Genomic DNA, 17,426 nt, shown 5'->3' on the forward strand with positions numbered 1-17,426 from the left:
ACACGGGGTAACTTCGAGAAAAAGAGTCTTGTAGGGCACCATGACTTCGAAAATAACAATGCAGTCACCTGAAAAAATGTTTTGGCAAGTCCTCTCTGAACGCAGCCACAGCAGTATGACAACATTTGCAAAGACCCCCTCTGTTACACAAAAGATATAACTTCTGCAATTTCGCTCGACAAAACTGTCAACAGATTTACTTATTTGAGTTTCAATTTCTTTTTTGTTTGTCTGTTTGTCCTACAGCTTCTATTGTTGTAGCAGCAAGCAGCAGAAGGACCAATAAAGACGGTGCAAGAACGGAAGCATGAAAATACGAGATTAATAGTGGTCATTTTTCTGTTTCCGTCTTGAAATGTACAGAGCAACCAGAGATTGTGTGTGAGAAATGTGAGAAGAATACGCAACACAAGCTGATGCAGTATAAATTAATAAAGCTGCTGTGATGAATGTGGTATGGGGGAACAAACGTTGGTATTTATACATGCAGTAGACACAAAACAACAATCATATTGGATTTGTGTCTTTAGCCAAGACAAATTAATTTTCATTTTATGTTTAGCTGGAAAACTAAAAGCAACCCCAATTAATATTAGAATGTAAAGAAACTTTATTAATTATACTTCACCAAATGCTTTTAGAATTTCTATATAATGTACATTTTCATTTATATGGGACTATAATGCTGCTAATTTACTGTAATATAAATCATTTGTTTTGTTGTTCATGTTATAACTTAAGCCCTTTGAATTAAAAGTAAACTGGAAAAAAGAGAGGACTTCGGTGACAGACTAGTTGTGTGAAAAACAGTGAAAAGAGAATTTTAACAGGGAGAACACAAGCAAGAGTGATGGGGACTAAGTGTAAAAAGAGTGTGATGGCAAGCGGGGAAAGAAACAACTAGAAGTAAACAACTAAACATTTATGTGTCAATTGGGCATTGTTGCCAGGCAACTGTCTGACCTTGATGCAGATATCATGGCAGCATGTGCAGACGTGCACACACAGAAAAAAAAAAAAAACGTGCCACACTGATAAAGCCATACAAACCTGGAGTGCAAAAAATACCTCCTCTTGTTAAAACTAATCATGCGACTGGGGAGAAGCAGAAACAAAGAGACAACGTGTTACAACAGCTTGCACCAGTCAACTCAATTGATCCAATGAGGCTTCAAAGTGACACCTTTCCTTTGTCTCCGTGGAGACGTCTCACCATCAATAACATTCTAGCCAATAAATTCTCTCTTATCTCTTCAACAATAAGACAACTAATAATTTTAGTGAAAGAACAGAGGAAAAGTTTAGTTGAGCAGTCTACAACACAAGCCCAGTAATAGACATCTTTTAAAGACAACTACACAGAACCAAGACTTGTGATGATGGACCTTCCTGATAACAATGTTAATTGAGCCATTGGTCGTTGGTTTACCGCAGCAAAGCCTTTATGTGTGCATCTATTGGCCGTTGTTGCCAGGGACCATGGGGACCCCATTTTTGCAAAGATAAGAACATCTATTGGACAGTCTATTGGATAATGGTCAATGCTGGAAACTGAGACCACTAATTGGCCTGAAAATTCGCAACTCCAATTTGATCATTTACCAAGAAATACCAGTGTAGGTCTGTACAAGTCCAATAGAAATACAGATACTATTCTTTGCACTCAGAGTTCTGAATAAGTAGAAACAAAGCAGTAGTACAGTCTGTAAAATGGCATCTGACATGTCCACAATATGAGATATTTTTTGTAGGGAATGTTTTTATTTTAACATTTTCATTTTAACATTTAACATTTTCTATTAAACAATCAGGGCTTGACGTTAACGTTTTTGGACACCACCCACTGTGGCCCGTAGTTTCTCCAAGGTACTAGCCACGCCGCATTTTGGCTGGCCACAATTTTGAGATTCTTTAAAATTGGATAGACATTATTGGGACATAAAATCCTAACCACAAAAGAGACCCCCTTCACACCTTGCCTGCAAGACACAGCAAACCCAGCAGCATTTGACAGATGTTGGTGTTTCTTTAATGTGAACCCCACACACAGATACCGATAAATATTCAATCAGCTGTTTGATTAGCTTGCTGATTAGCATCTGTCACACAGCATTCACCTCAAGTCAAAGATCAACAGCTTTCAGCTTGTCCCTTCAGGGGTCGCCGCATGTTAATTTGGCATGAGTTTGAATGCCCTTCCTGCCGCAACCCTCCCATTTTTATCCAAGCACTTGGTGGATGGGTGGAGCTACACCTGGTGGGGTGGGATTCAAACCAGCAGCCTTCCACATTCCACAGCTTAAGTGAAGTTCAATAATAAGTAACAAACTTGATGAGGGGGGACTATGTATTGTACTTGGTTCTCACTATCCCATTCATGACCCAATTTTTTAGTTGAGTATCAGCTGTCAGATTCTGAAGCAGGCATGAACTATGAGGATATAGGAGCCAATGTTTTAATGGGTTCTAGTTTAGGTTTAGTTTGAGTTGTGGGTTTGTGTTAAATTAAATGCAGTGAACAAATCCCCACTGAAGCTGGCACAAAGCCTGGAGCAGGAGTGCAATGCAACATAAAGTGAACCCTGCAGAAACTAAATTAAGAAGCAGAATAAACGGACCAAACAGAAGAGACATGGCAACTGAACCAAACTTCAGGCCAGACATCAGGAGCTCAGCATAGCCCCCAGTCAGAGTAAATTACAGAGTTGGAAGCTGGAATTAAGCTCATTAAGCCTCACTTATGCAATCTGACAACGGAACAGGTGACCAGCTTTATAAGCAACAATTGTGTTTAAATCTAATTTAAAGTGATAACTGGGACATCTGTATCAACCTTACAGCATCTGTATCTACAGTCGCAAGAAAAAAGTAATGGGACTGATTTCATTTTCCGTTTTTTCTGCATTAAAAAGTAATTAAATGTGATGTGTGAATCTGATCTTCACCAAAGTCACAAATATCAATAAGCAGAATTTCTTCAGTTAATAAAACACAAACAGACACAATCGTTCATGAGCACACCCACTATTTATGCAACATCATCAAAAATGAATGTCAATACTAGACCTCTGATATCAGTAAATGTCAGGAGACACCTAAGCAGTGTCAGTGTGCTATACACAAACAGCATCAGCTGAAGTGATCCATGTCTTTGCGACTGTATTTGGCTGAGTGACCACAGGACAAACAGATTATGTGCTACCTGTATTTTAAACCATACAAACAACTTATCCTCACCTTATTTCACATCACAAGCAATTGACTTGAACACATAAAGCTACTGAAAATAAAAACAGATCAAGCACATTATCCATAACAACATCTCAGACTGACTCAGCTAAGGCATTTTATTTCTTCATTAGCAGGGAAATAATTTCAAATAGTTTGAAAACACACATTAACAGAATGAGTTCACGCTGGCCAATTTTCAAGCATAGTTTACTTTCTCTGACACTTAAAAATTGTAATTTTATGCTCATATTTTCTGATGAGAATTAATTAAAAACACTTTTTTAAAAAAAAAAAATCCAAGGGACACCACAAATGGCCATTTAAATGTCTCAGGATGTATTTAAATTTTACGAATACTTCAGCATGATATTATACAGGGTGCTGGGAAACATGTGAGCCGAATGGAGAAAAATAATGCTAAATAAATAAATGTCAACTGAGACAGACATACACTGACTTTTAATAGTGCTGTAGTCACTATTAGTGGACTGAGAGAAAAATAATTATGGGAAAATAGCTAAGTTATACATAAACAAATGTTTGAATGTGTAAATTAATGAAAATTCTAATATCTAACTTTTCGTACACCTTTCACATACCATAATTTATCTCATGAGTAATGGAATATTTTGTTGGCTTTTCAAATGAATTCAACCTGCCTAGGTCACATTTACATAATTTCCTAAACAGATGTATTTCTATTTACATCATATAGAAATCACTTAAATTATAATAATAATAATAATAATAATAATTCCTTTCATTGTAAAATGAGTCCACCTAAGCCTTCTAAACTTTCAGAAACATGTTAGAAGATGGGCTTGACCAAAAATTATATTACTAATTATAACTGGAAAAAAATATTACATTTGGTTGACTCATCCTCCAAGTGTACTCAACATGGGCTACTTCAGTGCATCCATCAATGGCTGTATTCACTTATACTTGAGCACCGTGGGGGCTTCTACAATGCTAAATTCTATCTACAGTCCATTAGCTATCCATCCATTAGCTATACCTACTTATCCATGAGAATAGCAGGGTCTACTACAATACATATCGGGGGGGGAGTGGACACTGGTGTTTTGCAGTCTTTGCCTGTGTACAGCCATAAACTCCAGAGATTACTATAAAGAACAGGTCATGCACAGAATTAATATTTATTACTAAGAGCAAAATGAGTTACAAAATGAAGCTACAAGCTCAGTGTTTTGTAAACTGCCATTATCTAATGGTAAATGTGATTGCATGCATTTGGCCAACCTCAATGTGTGAACACTTTCACTTTCTGGTCCTTTCGGGTTATCCCGTGAGTTCAGGGTCGCCACTGCGGATCATTGTCCTCATGCTGAACTGGCACAGTTTTTTACGCCGGATGCCCTTCATGAAGCAACCACCCCCCCCCAATTTCTCCCGGGCGTGGACTTGTGAACACTAGTGTGCTGAAATCATTTGTGACATCAATGCCAATAACTCCAATTTGCTTTATTTTACCCCAAACCATTAAATATGGCTGTATCATCCCTGAATCCAACCTTCTGGATCAATTTGGAACATGTCTACTGCAGAGCACTTATAACCACACAATTACTTTCAATCAATATACTATGACTTGTTTTGAGAGGGGGGCCCTACTTCCTTCCTTGCTGTTCTTGTTGATGTCTCGTTTCAACAGGGTTGTATTGGATATGCGAGTGGGTGGATGTTTTGGGGTTAAAGTGTGTGCATTTGGTTTTAAATAAGATTTGGTAATATTTTGTTTTTTCAAAACAACTAATTGACAAAGTCATGATGAATAGAATAGTCCTGCAATTAACTTTCAAATTTTGTTTTCTATCAATGCAGCCTGCAACTTATAATTGCAATTTTAATAGAATTATATTGCAGGGTGCAAGACAAGGTTCCTTAAATGTCAACCACATACCCTGTGTTTTCCTGCTTCATTAACAGTGGAATGCAGTGGAATATAAAGGTTTCAAGCAAGCAAGCAAAAAACAACAACAATATTAGTCAGTATAGATTAGATATATTCACTGTGGACATGTTATGGTCTGTTCCATGACTTTAATGGAGAAATATTTGATTAGAATATGCTCATAAACTAATTTGCATGAACTCATCAACTGAATCCAGATAGAATTTTTCTTTTTTCTTCTTCTTATTTTTACATCAGTGGGTCTGGCAAAACAAATACTCATTAAGGGAAATACCAAAGGCTTACTCAAAAAGAATAATTAATATGTAGAACTGAGGGAATTGATTTGATTTGCACAGATTTAGAAGGAAACAGAAGACGAGTAGGAAAGAAAAAAGATTTAGATCAGTTAGCATCTCACTGAAAAAAAAAAAAAAACACGTTGCAGGCTTTTTTTTTTTTATTGGACAACCTGCTGATTCAGTTGCTCAAACGAAACCTGCTGAGCTAGAGAAACTACTGTGTAGGGGACATAGAGAGATTTCACCAAGATTTCTTCAAGCAATTAACTGCTGCAATCTCCATTCCCACAAAACCTCCCAAAATTGACACACTCCTAAAGAATAAAGACAGGCACTGGGAAAGTTTTCTATCTCTCTTTAAGTCTGTGTGTGACAGCCTGAGATAGTGAAAAATAATAAATAATACAGAGAGAGAGATGCACATTTGGTAAAACACTGAGCCCAATCACTGAAAGTTTGTAGCCCTTGGTTTCACTGTACAGGGAGCATCAACAAACCAACCTCTCTCTGTCCTTTGAGGTTCAAGAAGATAAGTTTGTCTCCCCCATAAAAAAACAATGAGCTCGAGTGAAGCAACACAACAGGAAATTCAAAAGCAGCAAGGAGATTAGAAAAGCAGGCATGTGGCCAGATGGTTGATTGTTGACTCGTTGAATCTGAAACTTGCTAAAAATAATCTACATTTTGTCATATTAATGTTGACAACATGCACATTTAGATTAAAATACCATAATTAAGTCAAGAAAAGTTACCTTGAGTCAAAAAACAAACACTTGTTAAGAAAAATGAATAAGTTGTGTAATCTCTCTGCTTTTGACTTATGAACTTACTAGTTCACAGCATTTTTGAAGAAGCAGATATGTATAAAACATCCACATTACTGTTCTCTAACGCTGTGATATTATTTATCATAAACAAATTAATTGGTGTGATGAGTCTGAGCTTGTTATATCTCTTACATTCTAACAGCTACGTAGGCAGAGGCAGCTGTGGGTAGATGTTTGGTGTTCGTCACTCCTCTATCACCAGCTGTCCATTTTATTTCACAGGACGGTTGGGGTAATTATATTTACTTCTAAAAATATCTCATGGCCCATTTTGAATTTGCTCACATCCTTTATACTTTCTAAATCCTAAATTGAATAATTATAAAGAAATAATGAAACAAGTTTAGGTTTTGTTAGTGTTTAAACCACAGCCACAACAGAACTTTCTGATTTAGAGTCCAGGAGCTAGATTCTGCTTTTGTGAATGTGAGACAATAGGGGCCAGAATGTTTTGTGGCAGCATCACATGGTCATTTGTAAATTCCTACTATAAGGTTCTTCCACATTGGTTTCATCCCCCAGCACTGAAAGTTGCCACATCCTCCCAGATGTTCAATAGCATAAAGAGACAGTGAGATTAAACTAATTTATAGTTAATGTCATGTGGGGAAAAAATGGGAAAAAACTGTTGAAGGCTACACAAAACAACATGTTCTAGTAAACAGAATTTGACAACATGCGCGACTGGATTAATCTCCTGTGAGGCCTTGGAGCAAAAATGTGTAATTTGTTACACTTACTGATCTCGATTGTAGATTTTTATTATTTCCCCAGGCATAAACTAAACGGCACTCTACAGCTGACATGATTAGCAAAAATAATTGATTTCTCAGATAAGAAAAAAAAAAAGGCAGCAAATTATTCTGAATCCTCAGTTCATGCTGAATTAGTACCCTGACTGTTGACCCATTAGAACCAGACTTGTGATGTGTGACATTTTTCTCTTTTTATCTGTTTACATCAGCCTAACAATGTTTTACATCATTGTGACCTGAGTGTTGAACCATAAAATTCAATATATATGATGAAGCACACAATTTGCACTGTACAGTTTCTAGTGTGGTGTAAAAATACAGACTTTAGAAGCAGTGCTGTGCTGCTAAGAATGTCTATAATGGAAATCAACTAACCCTTAATATAACTGTCATCATCATTTTGAAGTGAAGACCCACCAATACCTTTATCTTAAACGGATGGATGGATGGAATACAGTAAGTGAATTAAGTTAAGAAGCATGCTGATGTGTATGTGGGAATACATGCGTCCTTGAGTGGGCCAATGCTTACAAGGGGTTTCTTGCCACTTAAAATACCCAGAGAAAAGCTGGAGGCAAAATAACAAAACTAAACTAGAAAAACCTAAAATAACAACAACAACAAAAAAAAAAACGATCTATTAAACATGACTCGTCACTTGTGAGGCAGAGAAGGAGCCTGCTGCAAGGTGAAATGCTCAGTTTATTTAAAAATTTAAACTGGTCCACTCAGTTACAAGCAAGCCGCAAACTCAACTGGACATGAATTGATCCAAGTCCACATCCAAATTCTGTTTAATAAGGTCCCACTGCAGCTCTGTGCATCAATATTTCTTATACTCAACCTAATCTAGGACGACTTGCTACCAGCTTTAATCATGTGTTGTGTCATAACCACTGCAGGGGAAAAATGTGTTTTTGTTATTCAAGTGAATGGAAACTATAACCCAGAAAAAAATATACATATTGCTATTTTTTTTCAACTGTTTCTTAATTGGCTATTAGTTTATCATTAATTACCTATTAAATGGTTAATTATCAGTAGGGTGTACCAATAATGTGGAACAATTCATTAGAGGAGCAGAAGATTTTACAGATAAAGTAAAACACCACAGTGATTTCCTCAGGCCTAGGAAACTATCCTGAGCCTATTCTGGACTGAGAGACTTTATACCACTGGAAATGCTGTATTTGTAATGTTACACTTGCTGATGAAGACTTGTTCTTTGAGCTGTTGAATTGACCTGTGTTTCAGCCACGAGGTTTTTGTCTGAAATGTCTTAAATTAATTAGTCTTATTTAAGATAGACAAGAGTTGTCTGGAATGTTCTTTTTAATTCTTGGATTAGTTCTTGCCAGGACACTTATTCACCATTGAATTATATCCTCACCTGCTCTTGGAGCACCCACTGTTAAATTCTGACTTAATTTTAAAGATTAAATATTCATTGTGTGCCTATGCTGTTTACACAAAAGTAATTGCTGCAAAAAACAATAAGGAGCATTTGAAAACGAATTAGGTTAATTGGAAAAATTTTCCTCAATATAAAATTGCGAAGTCTTTAAAGCTCGCACCATATACAGTATATATCAAAAGACACATAGACTCAGGATTGATCTCTGTGTGCATGGGACAAGGCTGAAGGCCTTCGGGCAGCACTGCATTAAAAACGGTCATGATCCTCTCCTGGACAACACTGCATGGGCTCAGGAACACATCCAGAAATCACTGTCTGTGAACACCGTTTGTCGTGCAATCCACAAATGTAGGTTAAAGCTGTATCACGCAAAGAAGAACCCATATGTGAACGTGATCCAGAAAATCACCTTGTTCTCTGGGTTAAAACTCATTTAAAATGGTCTGAGGAAAAATGGAAAAATTGTTCTGTGGTCAGATCAATGTAAATTTTAAATTCTCTTTGGAAACCATGGACGCTGTCCCAGGTGAGGGACAATCCAGCTTGTTACCAGCGGACAGTACAAAAGCCTGCATCTCTTATGGTATAGGGGGGCATTAGTGCCTATTGTGTGGGCAACTTACACATCTAGTAAGGCTCCATCAATGCTGAAATATACATAAAGGTTTTAGAGCAACATATGCTCCCATCCAGACAACGTCTCTTTCAGCGAAGAACTTGCATATTTCAGGAAGTCAATGCTTAACCACATACTGCATCAATCACAACAGAATGGCTTTGCAGGAGAAGAGTCTGGGTGCTGAACTGGCCTGTCTGCAGTCCAGACCTTTTACCAATACAAAACATTTGGCGCATCATGAAAAAGAATCCAGCAACAAAGGCCCAGGACTTTTGAGCAGCTAGAATTCTGCATTAGACAAGACTGGGACAACATTCCTCTCCTAAAACTCCTGCATCTGGTCTCCTCACTTCCCAGATGTTAATAGACAGGTGTTAAAAGAAGTTGGGATTCTACACGATGGTAAACATCACCCTGTTCCAATTTTTTTGAGATGTGTTGCTGCCATCAAAATCAAAATGAGCTAATATTTTCTATGAAAGGGTAAAAAGTCTCAGTTTCAACATCTGATACGTTGTTTATGTTCTATTGTGAATAAAATATGGGTTAATGAGATCTGCAAATCATTGCAATCTGTTTTTATTTAGGTTTTATGCATCGTCCCAACTTTTTGGAACTGGCGTTGTAGACAAAAATGCCAAAGAATATGTTTGTTTATATGTTTATATCTATATACAGTGAGTATGTTTTCTTAATGTGCATTTATGGAGTAGATTAGAGTAAGCAGATTGCTGATTAGGTTATGATACTCTAATTACACTCTAATTTGTTTGCATCAGGTGTTCTCTTTTTCAGTAGAGATTTTAACATCAGTTAATGAACATTAATTCAGGTAGGTTTTCCATTAGTTTAAGACTAGACCAGGTTTGGCACTTTTAGACCCATTAGAACCTCAAGTATGGAGAAACCTCCTTTCAAATTGTCAAAAAACATAAACAATACATGGAAAGGCATTAATGTGCATACATTGTCTTTGTTTTCATATCTAGGTGGGGATATTTTTTAAATTATTATTATTTATTGTTAAATTGTATAAAGCCCTATTTTTAGCCTCCTGTGAGACATGATTGGATGTAGATATGGCCTTAACTATTTACATTTCAACACTTCTGCTCGATCCACCATATGTTCTGTCAATGACAGAAAGACTAACAAAGTAACTTTAGCAATTTTGCGAGGCATCATTCTGCATGAACTTAAGCAACGATATGGATCATGATTGGTCTCCTTTTTGCAGCCATCCAGTGTATATTCAGTGTATATCTGTATAAGACAATTATAAATGACACAGCAAATGACAGACAGCAGGAATCTGTGAAAGGAAGACAAGTGAAAGACCAAAGCAAGTCTCATGCTGGTGGCTTGAAAAATTAAATGGCAAATTGTTGTAATGTAATTTACTACATCCGACAGAGAACACGCAACGACATATTGAGTATATTTAAGATATTTCCAACCCCTATCTCCAAAGATACCTTTTGGATGAAAATATTAATTTACCCTAATAAAAAAGTTAAATTTCAATTGGGGCAACATCTAAGAGTTTTTTTGTTCTTTCCATTTTGGATGCACCTCAGGAACATTTGTTTTGTAAATTTTTTCTACTCTTAATGTAAAAGACTTTGCTGAGCCAGAGGCAGTATTATTTTTTTTTTTAAGAGAAAATTAATTCATACTTTAGAACAGATGTCAATCTGTGAAAATACAATTTAATTAGGGTCTCGGGCTGTTAAAATCCTTCTTGGGAGATTAGGATGAAGTAGAAAATGGCAATATGCAGTACCCACATTCATATACCCCCACATGTACAGATAAGGGCTCAGTTTGGTTCATTTGTCTTCTGTGATGGCTGAAAAGGCAGTGGATTCACAGAGAGGCCCTAAAACAAAAGACAAAACCCCAGATATCTATGCAGATAAAGCGAAAGCCAGGAGAAAAACAGTCATGAAAATCAATTAAGAATTTTTAGAATTAAACAAGTTCAACCACCAATAATTGTAATGTAATTTATAAGGTAGAACATTTTTCAAAAATAATAAGTAATCATGGAAGGACAGTGAAAGACAGAGGAGAAAATGTTGTGTTCATGTGGGATTTGATTCCAGATTCCAGATGACTTTAGGGCTGTTTAATGAGCTCCAGTGTTTCTATGAGTGTGTGAAAGCATAAAGGGAGAACATCTGGCGAGGTTATTCTTAAGCTTAGAGAATATCCACTGAGCGCCAGCTAAGACTGACCATGTGTGCAGTGTCTACACAGTGAATAACAAAACTATCAATCACCTGTGGTCCACACTTGCTAAAATGCCATCTATAAAGATACAGCTAACACCTGTCAAGCATTTTTAGAAAAAATAAAAATAAAATAAACAGGAAGCAGAAGTGGATTCTAGCATCATCAGGCTGAGTGTACGTGTGGGGGAATACTAAATCCCTTCATATCTTCTCCTTCCAGTCCTAACTCTCCACTGTAGCAAAACCACAGATTAGGGTAAACAGAAGTGGCACTTAAAAAAAAAAAACACTCAACATCGCATCAATACACAGCTTTATATGCAGTACTCAACCTGATGCAATATTGACTCACTATTCTCCCTACAGGGTGAAACAGTGAGAATTTAGCCTTTGGCTTCAAACCAATAACGACAGCATGGGCCCTGAGGCTGTTGTCATACTAGACAGGAAGACAAGGATTCTGACATTGATACTGATGAGATGTGATGGAAATACATTTAATGTTTTTGTTTTTTTCCTTAAAAATTATTTGTTTTATCACTAGCACAAGTCAGATGGTAATGATCATAAGTGTATTCTAAAAGAGAGCTCGCACTACAACGGCTCATGGAAATAAATAAGGCCAACACAATCTTGCATTGAGCAATATACATATAAAAGTGATTGACAATTCTGTTGTGATGTTTGGTACAAAGTGGTGAGCAATGGAGCATCTTTATTTGCAAAGGCTGAACTTTTGGTAGATGCTTCTTTTACATTTGTGGCAGCTGCAGCTCTTTTCGTAAGGCAGTTGTCCACGGACCAAAGGGTCAGTGGTTTGACTCACGGTCCCTACGGGTCATGTGTCAAAGTGTCCTTGGGCAAGACACTGAAGTCTACAAGAACTTTACATGAATATTATATAAAACTTTCAATCCTAAGGTTTTTAGTATGTTGCGGGCATCAAACTCTAAATTTGCTTATATTAGGAAAATAAAGTTAGATTAATCAGTTCAATTTCTTACGTTTTATACACTGATCAGATAAAAAAATCTTCAGCAAACCTTTTTAGATATGGGGTTTGTATTTACTTTGAAGCATTTTCTGTTTATTTTCCTCTATTCAGTATCTGCACTGTCTTAGTCTACAGTAACTTAAAGAGTTGTCCCTCACAGGACAGCAGTGTTGCATGTGTGACAAATTATTAGCTCTGTTTAATATACAAAACTTTATAATAACCTGCACTGCAGCTTATTATAAACAATGTACCAACAAGTATACAATGTACCAGAAAGTACTACTCCCTCCTTTTGAATTCCTTGGTGTACACCAAAATCAATATGCCACGCTCTGGACAGCAAAGTCAAACATGCAGTGACTTACAAAGCAATGTGTTCCCTAAGGGCCAGGGGAATCAAACTGATCTCGGGTATAAATACTGTAAACGTAAAAAAAAAAAAAAAAGCCCTTTCTGTTTACTGTGGTGGCCGACTCATTTCCGATGCCCTAAAGCCGTCCAGGAAGGGAAGCAATAAATTTGTAACTGCTGCATAGCTCATCTGGAACAGACACTCAATCTGTGGACTTGAGAGCTGCAGGAAATCTATCGCCACTGTAAACAATGAGTGGAAGCTAAGATTCATGGCTTATGTTTAACATCACTGAAATGGCATCACTTTCAAGAAGTATATGAAAGAAATTCTTCTGGGGCTCTGTTTCAGTTGTAGTTTATCAAAACAATCCGTTCAAGCTGCTCATGAATATCCTTCTTATTCTGTGTTTGTCTGACACCACACAACACAACAACTACACAATTTCGTCACATTTGAATACATTTGCCAGGGTTCCTTTGTACTGTTTTTCAGCTGAGCAGCCCAGCTGCTAATTAGGTTATGTCCCTGAAAAGAGCATCAAGACTTCACAGCACGTTCTGCAGCACATTCAGAAGCTCTTCTTGGCCCTGTGCTCTGCTGATCTCCCCTGAGACTTAAAAACTATAAAAAGGATAATCATCATCATTATGTTTATTGTGTAAATGTGAAGTCACAGTACCAATAATGAAAATCAGCAGTAGGAGTGAGTCATACACAGTTACATAGGAATTAATACAAAAATGACATGGTCTTCCAGCCCTTTTATTAATTAGCAATGCTCAGGTTGCTATGTAACAGTCACTTGCATCTGCATGAATTAGCTTAACAAAAAGCTTTCACAACACACAGTTTGACATCTCATAGCAGGAAAAGCACAGGTGTAAGTAAAAAGATTAATGCTTGCCGAGTGGGCTATTGTGTACGGTGGCTCACTGATATAGCTTCCTGGTCAGACTTATGCTATGACTTCCAACTGCACTTTTCTTGCTATGACAAGACAAAATGTATGCTGTGAAAAAGGTTGATTACATAATTAAAAACAACAAAGCTAAAGAAAACTAATTTTTATGTAGGTTATATTGATTGCTCTCCATAAGAAGAACCACTAAATATACTTTCAACTGTGGCAGTTTTACATCATTAGGAGCTCTGGAAAAGCAGGTTGACCACGATCACAACCTCCATAGTGTGAGCAACAAGATGACATAATCCAAACTGAAGCTTCCTCCAAGTGATGTCATCTGGAAGGCTTTCTCCAGACAGAAGAAACATTTTAAGGGGAAGTTGAAATTTGGTGAAGTTGCACTTTAATTTGGTCTTTACAACCGAATTTGGCTTGAAAAATCAATGTACGTCACTAAGGGGGTGGACAGAGGAGGACAACAAAATAACAGGTGCCTTCCAAGTGACCACCCCAAAAGAGTAAACACGATAAGCTGCCCTCTAAGGTGCCCATCACAGTGAAGCACCTGCAATCAAGTACCCTCCAAGGTTCGGCCCACAGCAGGGCACACTTGCTAAAGTGATAAAGTGCCCTCTAAGATGTCTCCAAAGTGTAGCAAATTTGACAGCGTCTGCACTAAAAAGCCAATGGAGCCACAAAAGGCTTTACTTTTTAATGCAACAGCGCTTCTACAAACACCGATTTGTGATCTCTGTCCATTTCTTGCTTTTGTCTTTAGCCTTGTATTTTTGTCTTCTTTTACAATTATAGATACAATTTGTAACAGTTTTCAAAAATCATTTCCTCTAAAATGTATTCTTCTGCGGAGAGGCGCTGTTGACCCCTGCTGAGAAGTCAGGCTGATTGAAGGGCACTCACAGCAGTGCAGAGATGTTTGCTTCTAAAAGTTTTTCAGCCTTCTAACCAGGACTAGTTTGCTAATCAAAGAATTTCACCTATTTTTACACAATAACGTGGGATTTTGGGTTTTTTTCTGAATGTCATAAAAGCAGGAATCAGTGACAGCTGGTGTAAACAGTGGTAAAGTCTTCGGGTGTGTCCACAGCTTTTGCTTCAGCTATTTGGACCAGCAGAGTCTACAATGTCCCTTATCAGCTTGACTGTGCAGTCAGTGAAATAATGAAGATTGTACTGTCCAGTAAGTAATCCTACAACCACAGCTGTTTAGTAATTGTATCAGTACTCAGTCTTATTAAATACTAGAATGTAAGTACTTCACTCTGGTATCGGATATTCCCTAATTGGTATCAATAGCAGCATTAATAAAATGATAATGATAACCGTCTGTAGTGCTTAACACTAGTAAACTAAACAGATTACCAGCCAACATATATATTGTTACATATATATATGTATATATTATCTATTATACGGAGCTACTGTTGTTCTTTGGTTTAGTGTGCTCAGTGAGAGACAGGCAGGGACACAACACCCTGAATGCAGGAGATTAATAAAAATATATCAAAAATGGTTTTGTAACTCTGCATCATTAGATTTGTTTTTCTGCATTTATTTGTACCGTTCTTTCACATCATGTTGTAGTCTGTCATCAGACAGATGGTTATGCAGTTTTTGGATAACTGCTTATCATGTTATAGTGTTTTATTTTTTATTTTTTTTACTTGTTAGGAAATGAATCAGCTCATCATGTTTACTGTGTAGCAGCAACATATTTGGCCTATTGGCACTTTTGAATAAATATATTCTGCTAGTTTCAAAACAGTCTAGATGAGTGGAACAACTGTAAAGCAACTTGCCAAAGCACACTGTGTGTGTGTGTGTGTGTGTGTGTGTGTGTGTGTGTGTGTGTGTGTGTGTGTGTGTGATGACTGCAATAAGAAAGGTTAGTGCCCAGAAACCCAAGGATAAGCTCTATTGTGATTAACAAGTTTAAAGTGAGAAGAAAACCCAGAAAATAACACACAGAACAACATACCAGAAGAGGTAAAAACAGACAAATGATGAGAGATTAAATAAAGCCATCAGAGAAGCTTCAGGTGAAGTTTTACACTGGTAGCCTGCAGTCCGTGTTCATGCACTTTAACTCTGCATTTGTGTGGCACCATTTTTCTAGCTTTCTAAAACTAAAACCAGATTGTTGTTTTTCCCGTGGTGAGAAAGTGCAGTTGCAATACCAGAAGTGACTGCAATGGCTGTGCTGTTTTGCAATGACTTGTATCGGATGATGTGGGTATATGAAGGGATGCTTGCCTGAGAGAGGTCCAGCTCTACCTATCCTGATGCTCATCTCGTCCGAATCCAACAGCTGGAACAAGGGCTCATCGACTTTCTCTTTGGCCATCTTGGAGTCTGGAGAGATGGCCAAGGCTATGTGGGGGTCAGCACCTACACCCTGTGAACAAACCCCGAAATATTTACAGATTCGTTTACAACTTACATTGTAAAAATTTCAGTTAGATGTTAGTTAATGCAATCATTTTCAAATCATTGGAAATCTGGTTTTAGTTTGAAAATTGTAAAAAAAAATAATAACATTTTGATCATTTGATTTTGCTTTAATTTTACGTATTCTCATTTTGAAATATGATGCCAGCAAAACATGTCCAAAAAGTTGGGAGAGGGGGCAACAACAGACTGAAAGGTAAGAAGAGAAAAAAAACATCTGTTTCAGAAGTGAGGACAAGGCAAGGTTCATCCCTCTGAAGAAAGACATGTTCACTGCTTTGAGAATAATGTTTTTTAATGTAAAAACTTTATTGGTTTTGTTTCAGAATATCATTAAAATATTCAAAAGATCTTTGTAGGCAAAAGACAAGGCCAAAACCCGATAAAAAACGGAAATCATTCTGTAGTGCAAATCATTGCATGGACTCAGGAACAACTATTAAGAACACTGTTAATGGTAAACTTGCAAAACCCTGCAAAAAAAACAACCATATACAAACAAGCTCCACAAATTCAGCTGCGTTCTCCGAGTCTGAAATAATTTCTAAATGGACTGAAGTGAAATAGAAAACTGTCTTGTGGTCTGATGAGTCGAAATTTGAAATTCTTATTGAAAATCATGGATGATGTGTCCTCCGTGTTCACGAAAAGAGGAGCCATCTGACTTGCATTATCGCACACATGATTAACTTGCACATCATTGAAGGTACCATTAATGATTAATGATTAATGCAGGTAGCTGCCATAGATGACATCTATTTCAGGGACAACTGTACATACTACAAGCCTCTGTATTAAATAGTCCAGCCATTTTAAACATTTGGTGCATTAGGAGGCCAAAAATACCTTACAATACATTTTACTTAACCATAAGGTAAACTGGGAAAGTGTTTAGCTGATACTGGTACCTATTCAGTGTAAACTCAAGTATCAACTGACAAACTTATACTAAGTAAGAAGTTAATAATTTACCACAGGGATGTGCTTCAAGGTTTTTATTAAGACCCTTATCATGTCAGCTGATGATATGCTTTAGAGTGCGTTCCCTTACAAAATAGAGACCCACAAATTAATTATCACACAGGTAACCCTGGGATTTTGGAACCCAGTGTAATTGTCTGTTGTAAAGTTAGTAATTCGGTGTTGTGGACACACAGATCAGCAAGTCCTTGGATACTGGTTCATAGTTAATGATGCAAAACACACCTTACACATAGACAAGAAGGGTGATGATTCTATTTGCAGTCTATATTCTAATGGCAGTATACACAGAGACATGACTGTGAGTGATCATAATTAGTTTGTTTATTACCTGAAATGTCACTTAGCATAGAGCTGCTGTGGCAAAGATAGGATGCTAACATGCAAAACGAATTTTGTGAAAACTCAATCACAACACAATCA

General features: G+C 37.1%; 1 protein-coding gene across 5 annotated transcripts in view; it reads right to left on the bottom strand.

Annotated features, from left to right (window-relative positions):
- The window catches only part of LOC137105870 (zinc transporter ZIP11-like), a 138,106-nt gene that overhangs the window by 37,943 nt on the left and 82,737 nt on the right, over window positions 1–17,426 (bottom strand). For 4 of the 5 annotated variants that reach the window (XM_067488578.1, XM_067488579.1, XM_067488581.1 and 1 more), the window contains exon 5: window positions 15,828–15,969. In XM_067488578.1, coding sequence (XP_067344679.1) covers window positions 15,828–15,969 — 142 coding nt within the window. The remainder of the gene's footprint in view (window positions 1–15,827; window positions 15,970–17,426) is intronic. The other variant, XM_067488582.1, reaches the window with a different exon arrangement.

The sequence above is a fragment of the Channa argus genome, chromosome 20 (genome assembly GCF_033026475.1).
Source record: "Channa argus isolate prfri chromosome 20, Channa argus male v1.0, whole genome shotgun sequence".
In the NCBI taxonomy this organism is placed as follows: Eukaryota; Metazoa; Chordata; class Actinopteri; order Anabantiformes; family Channidae; genus Channa; species Channa argus.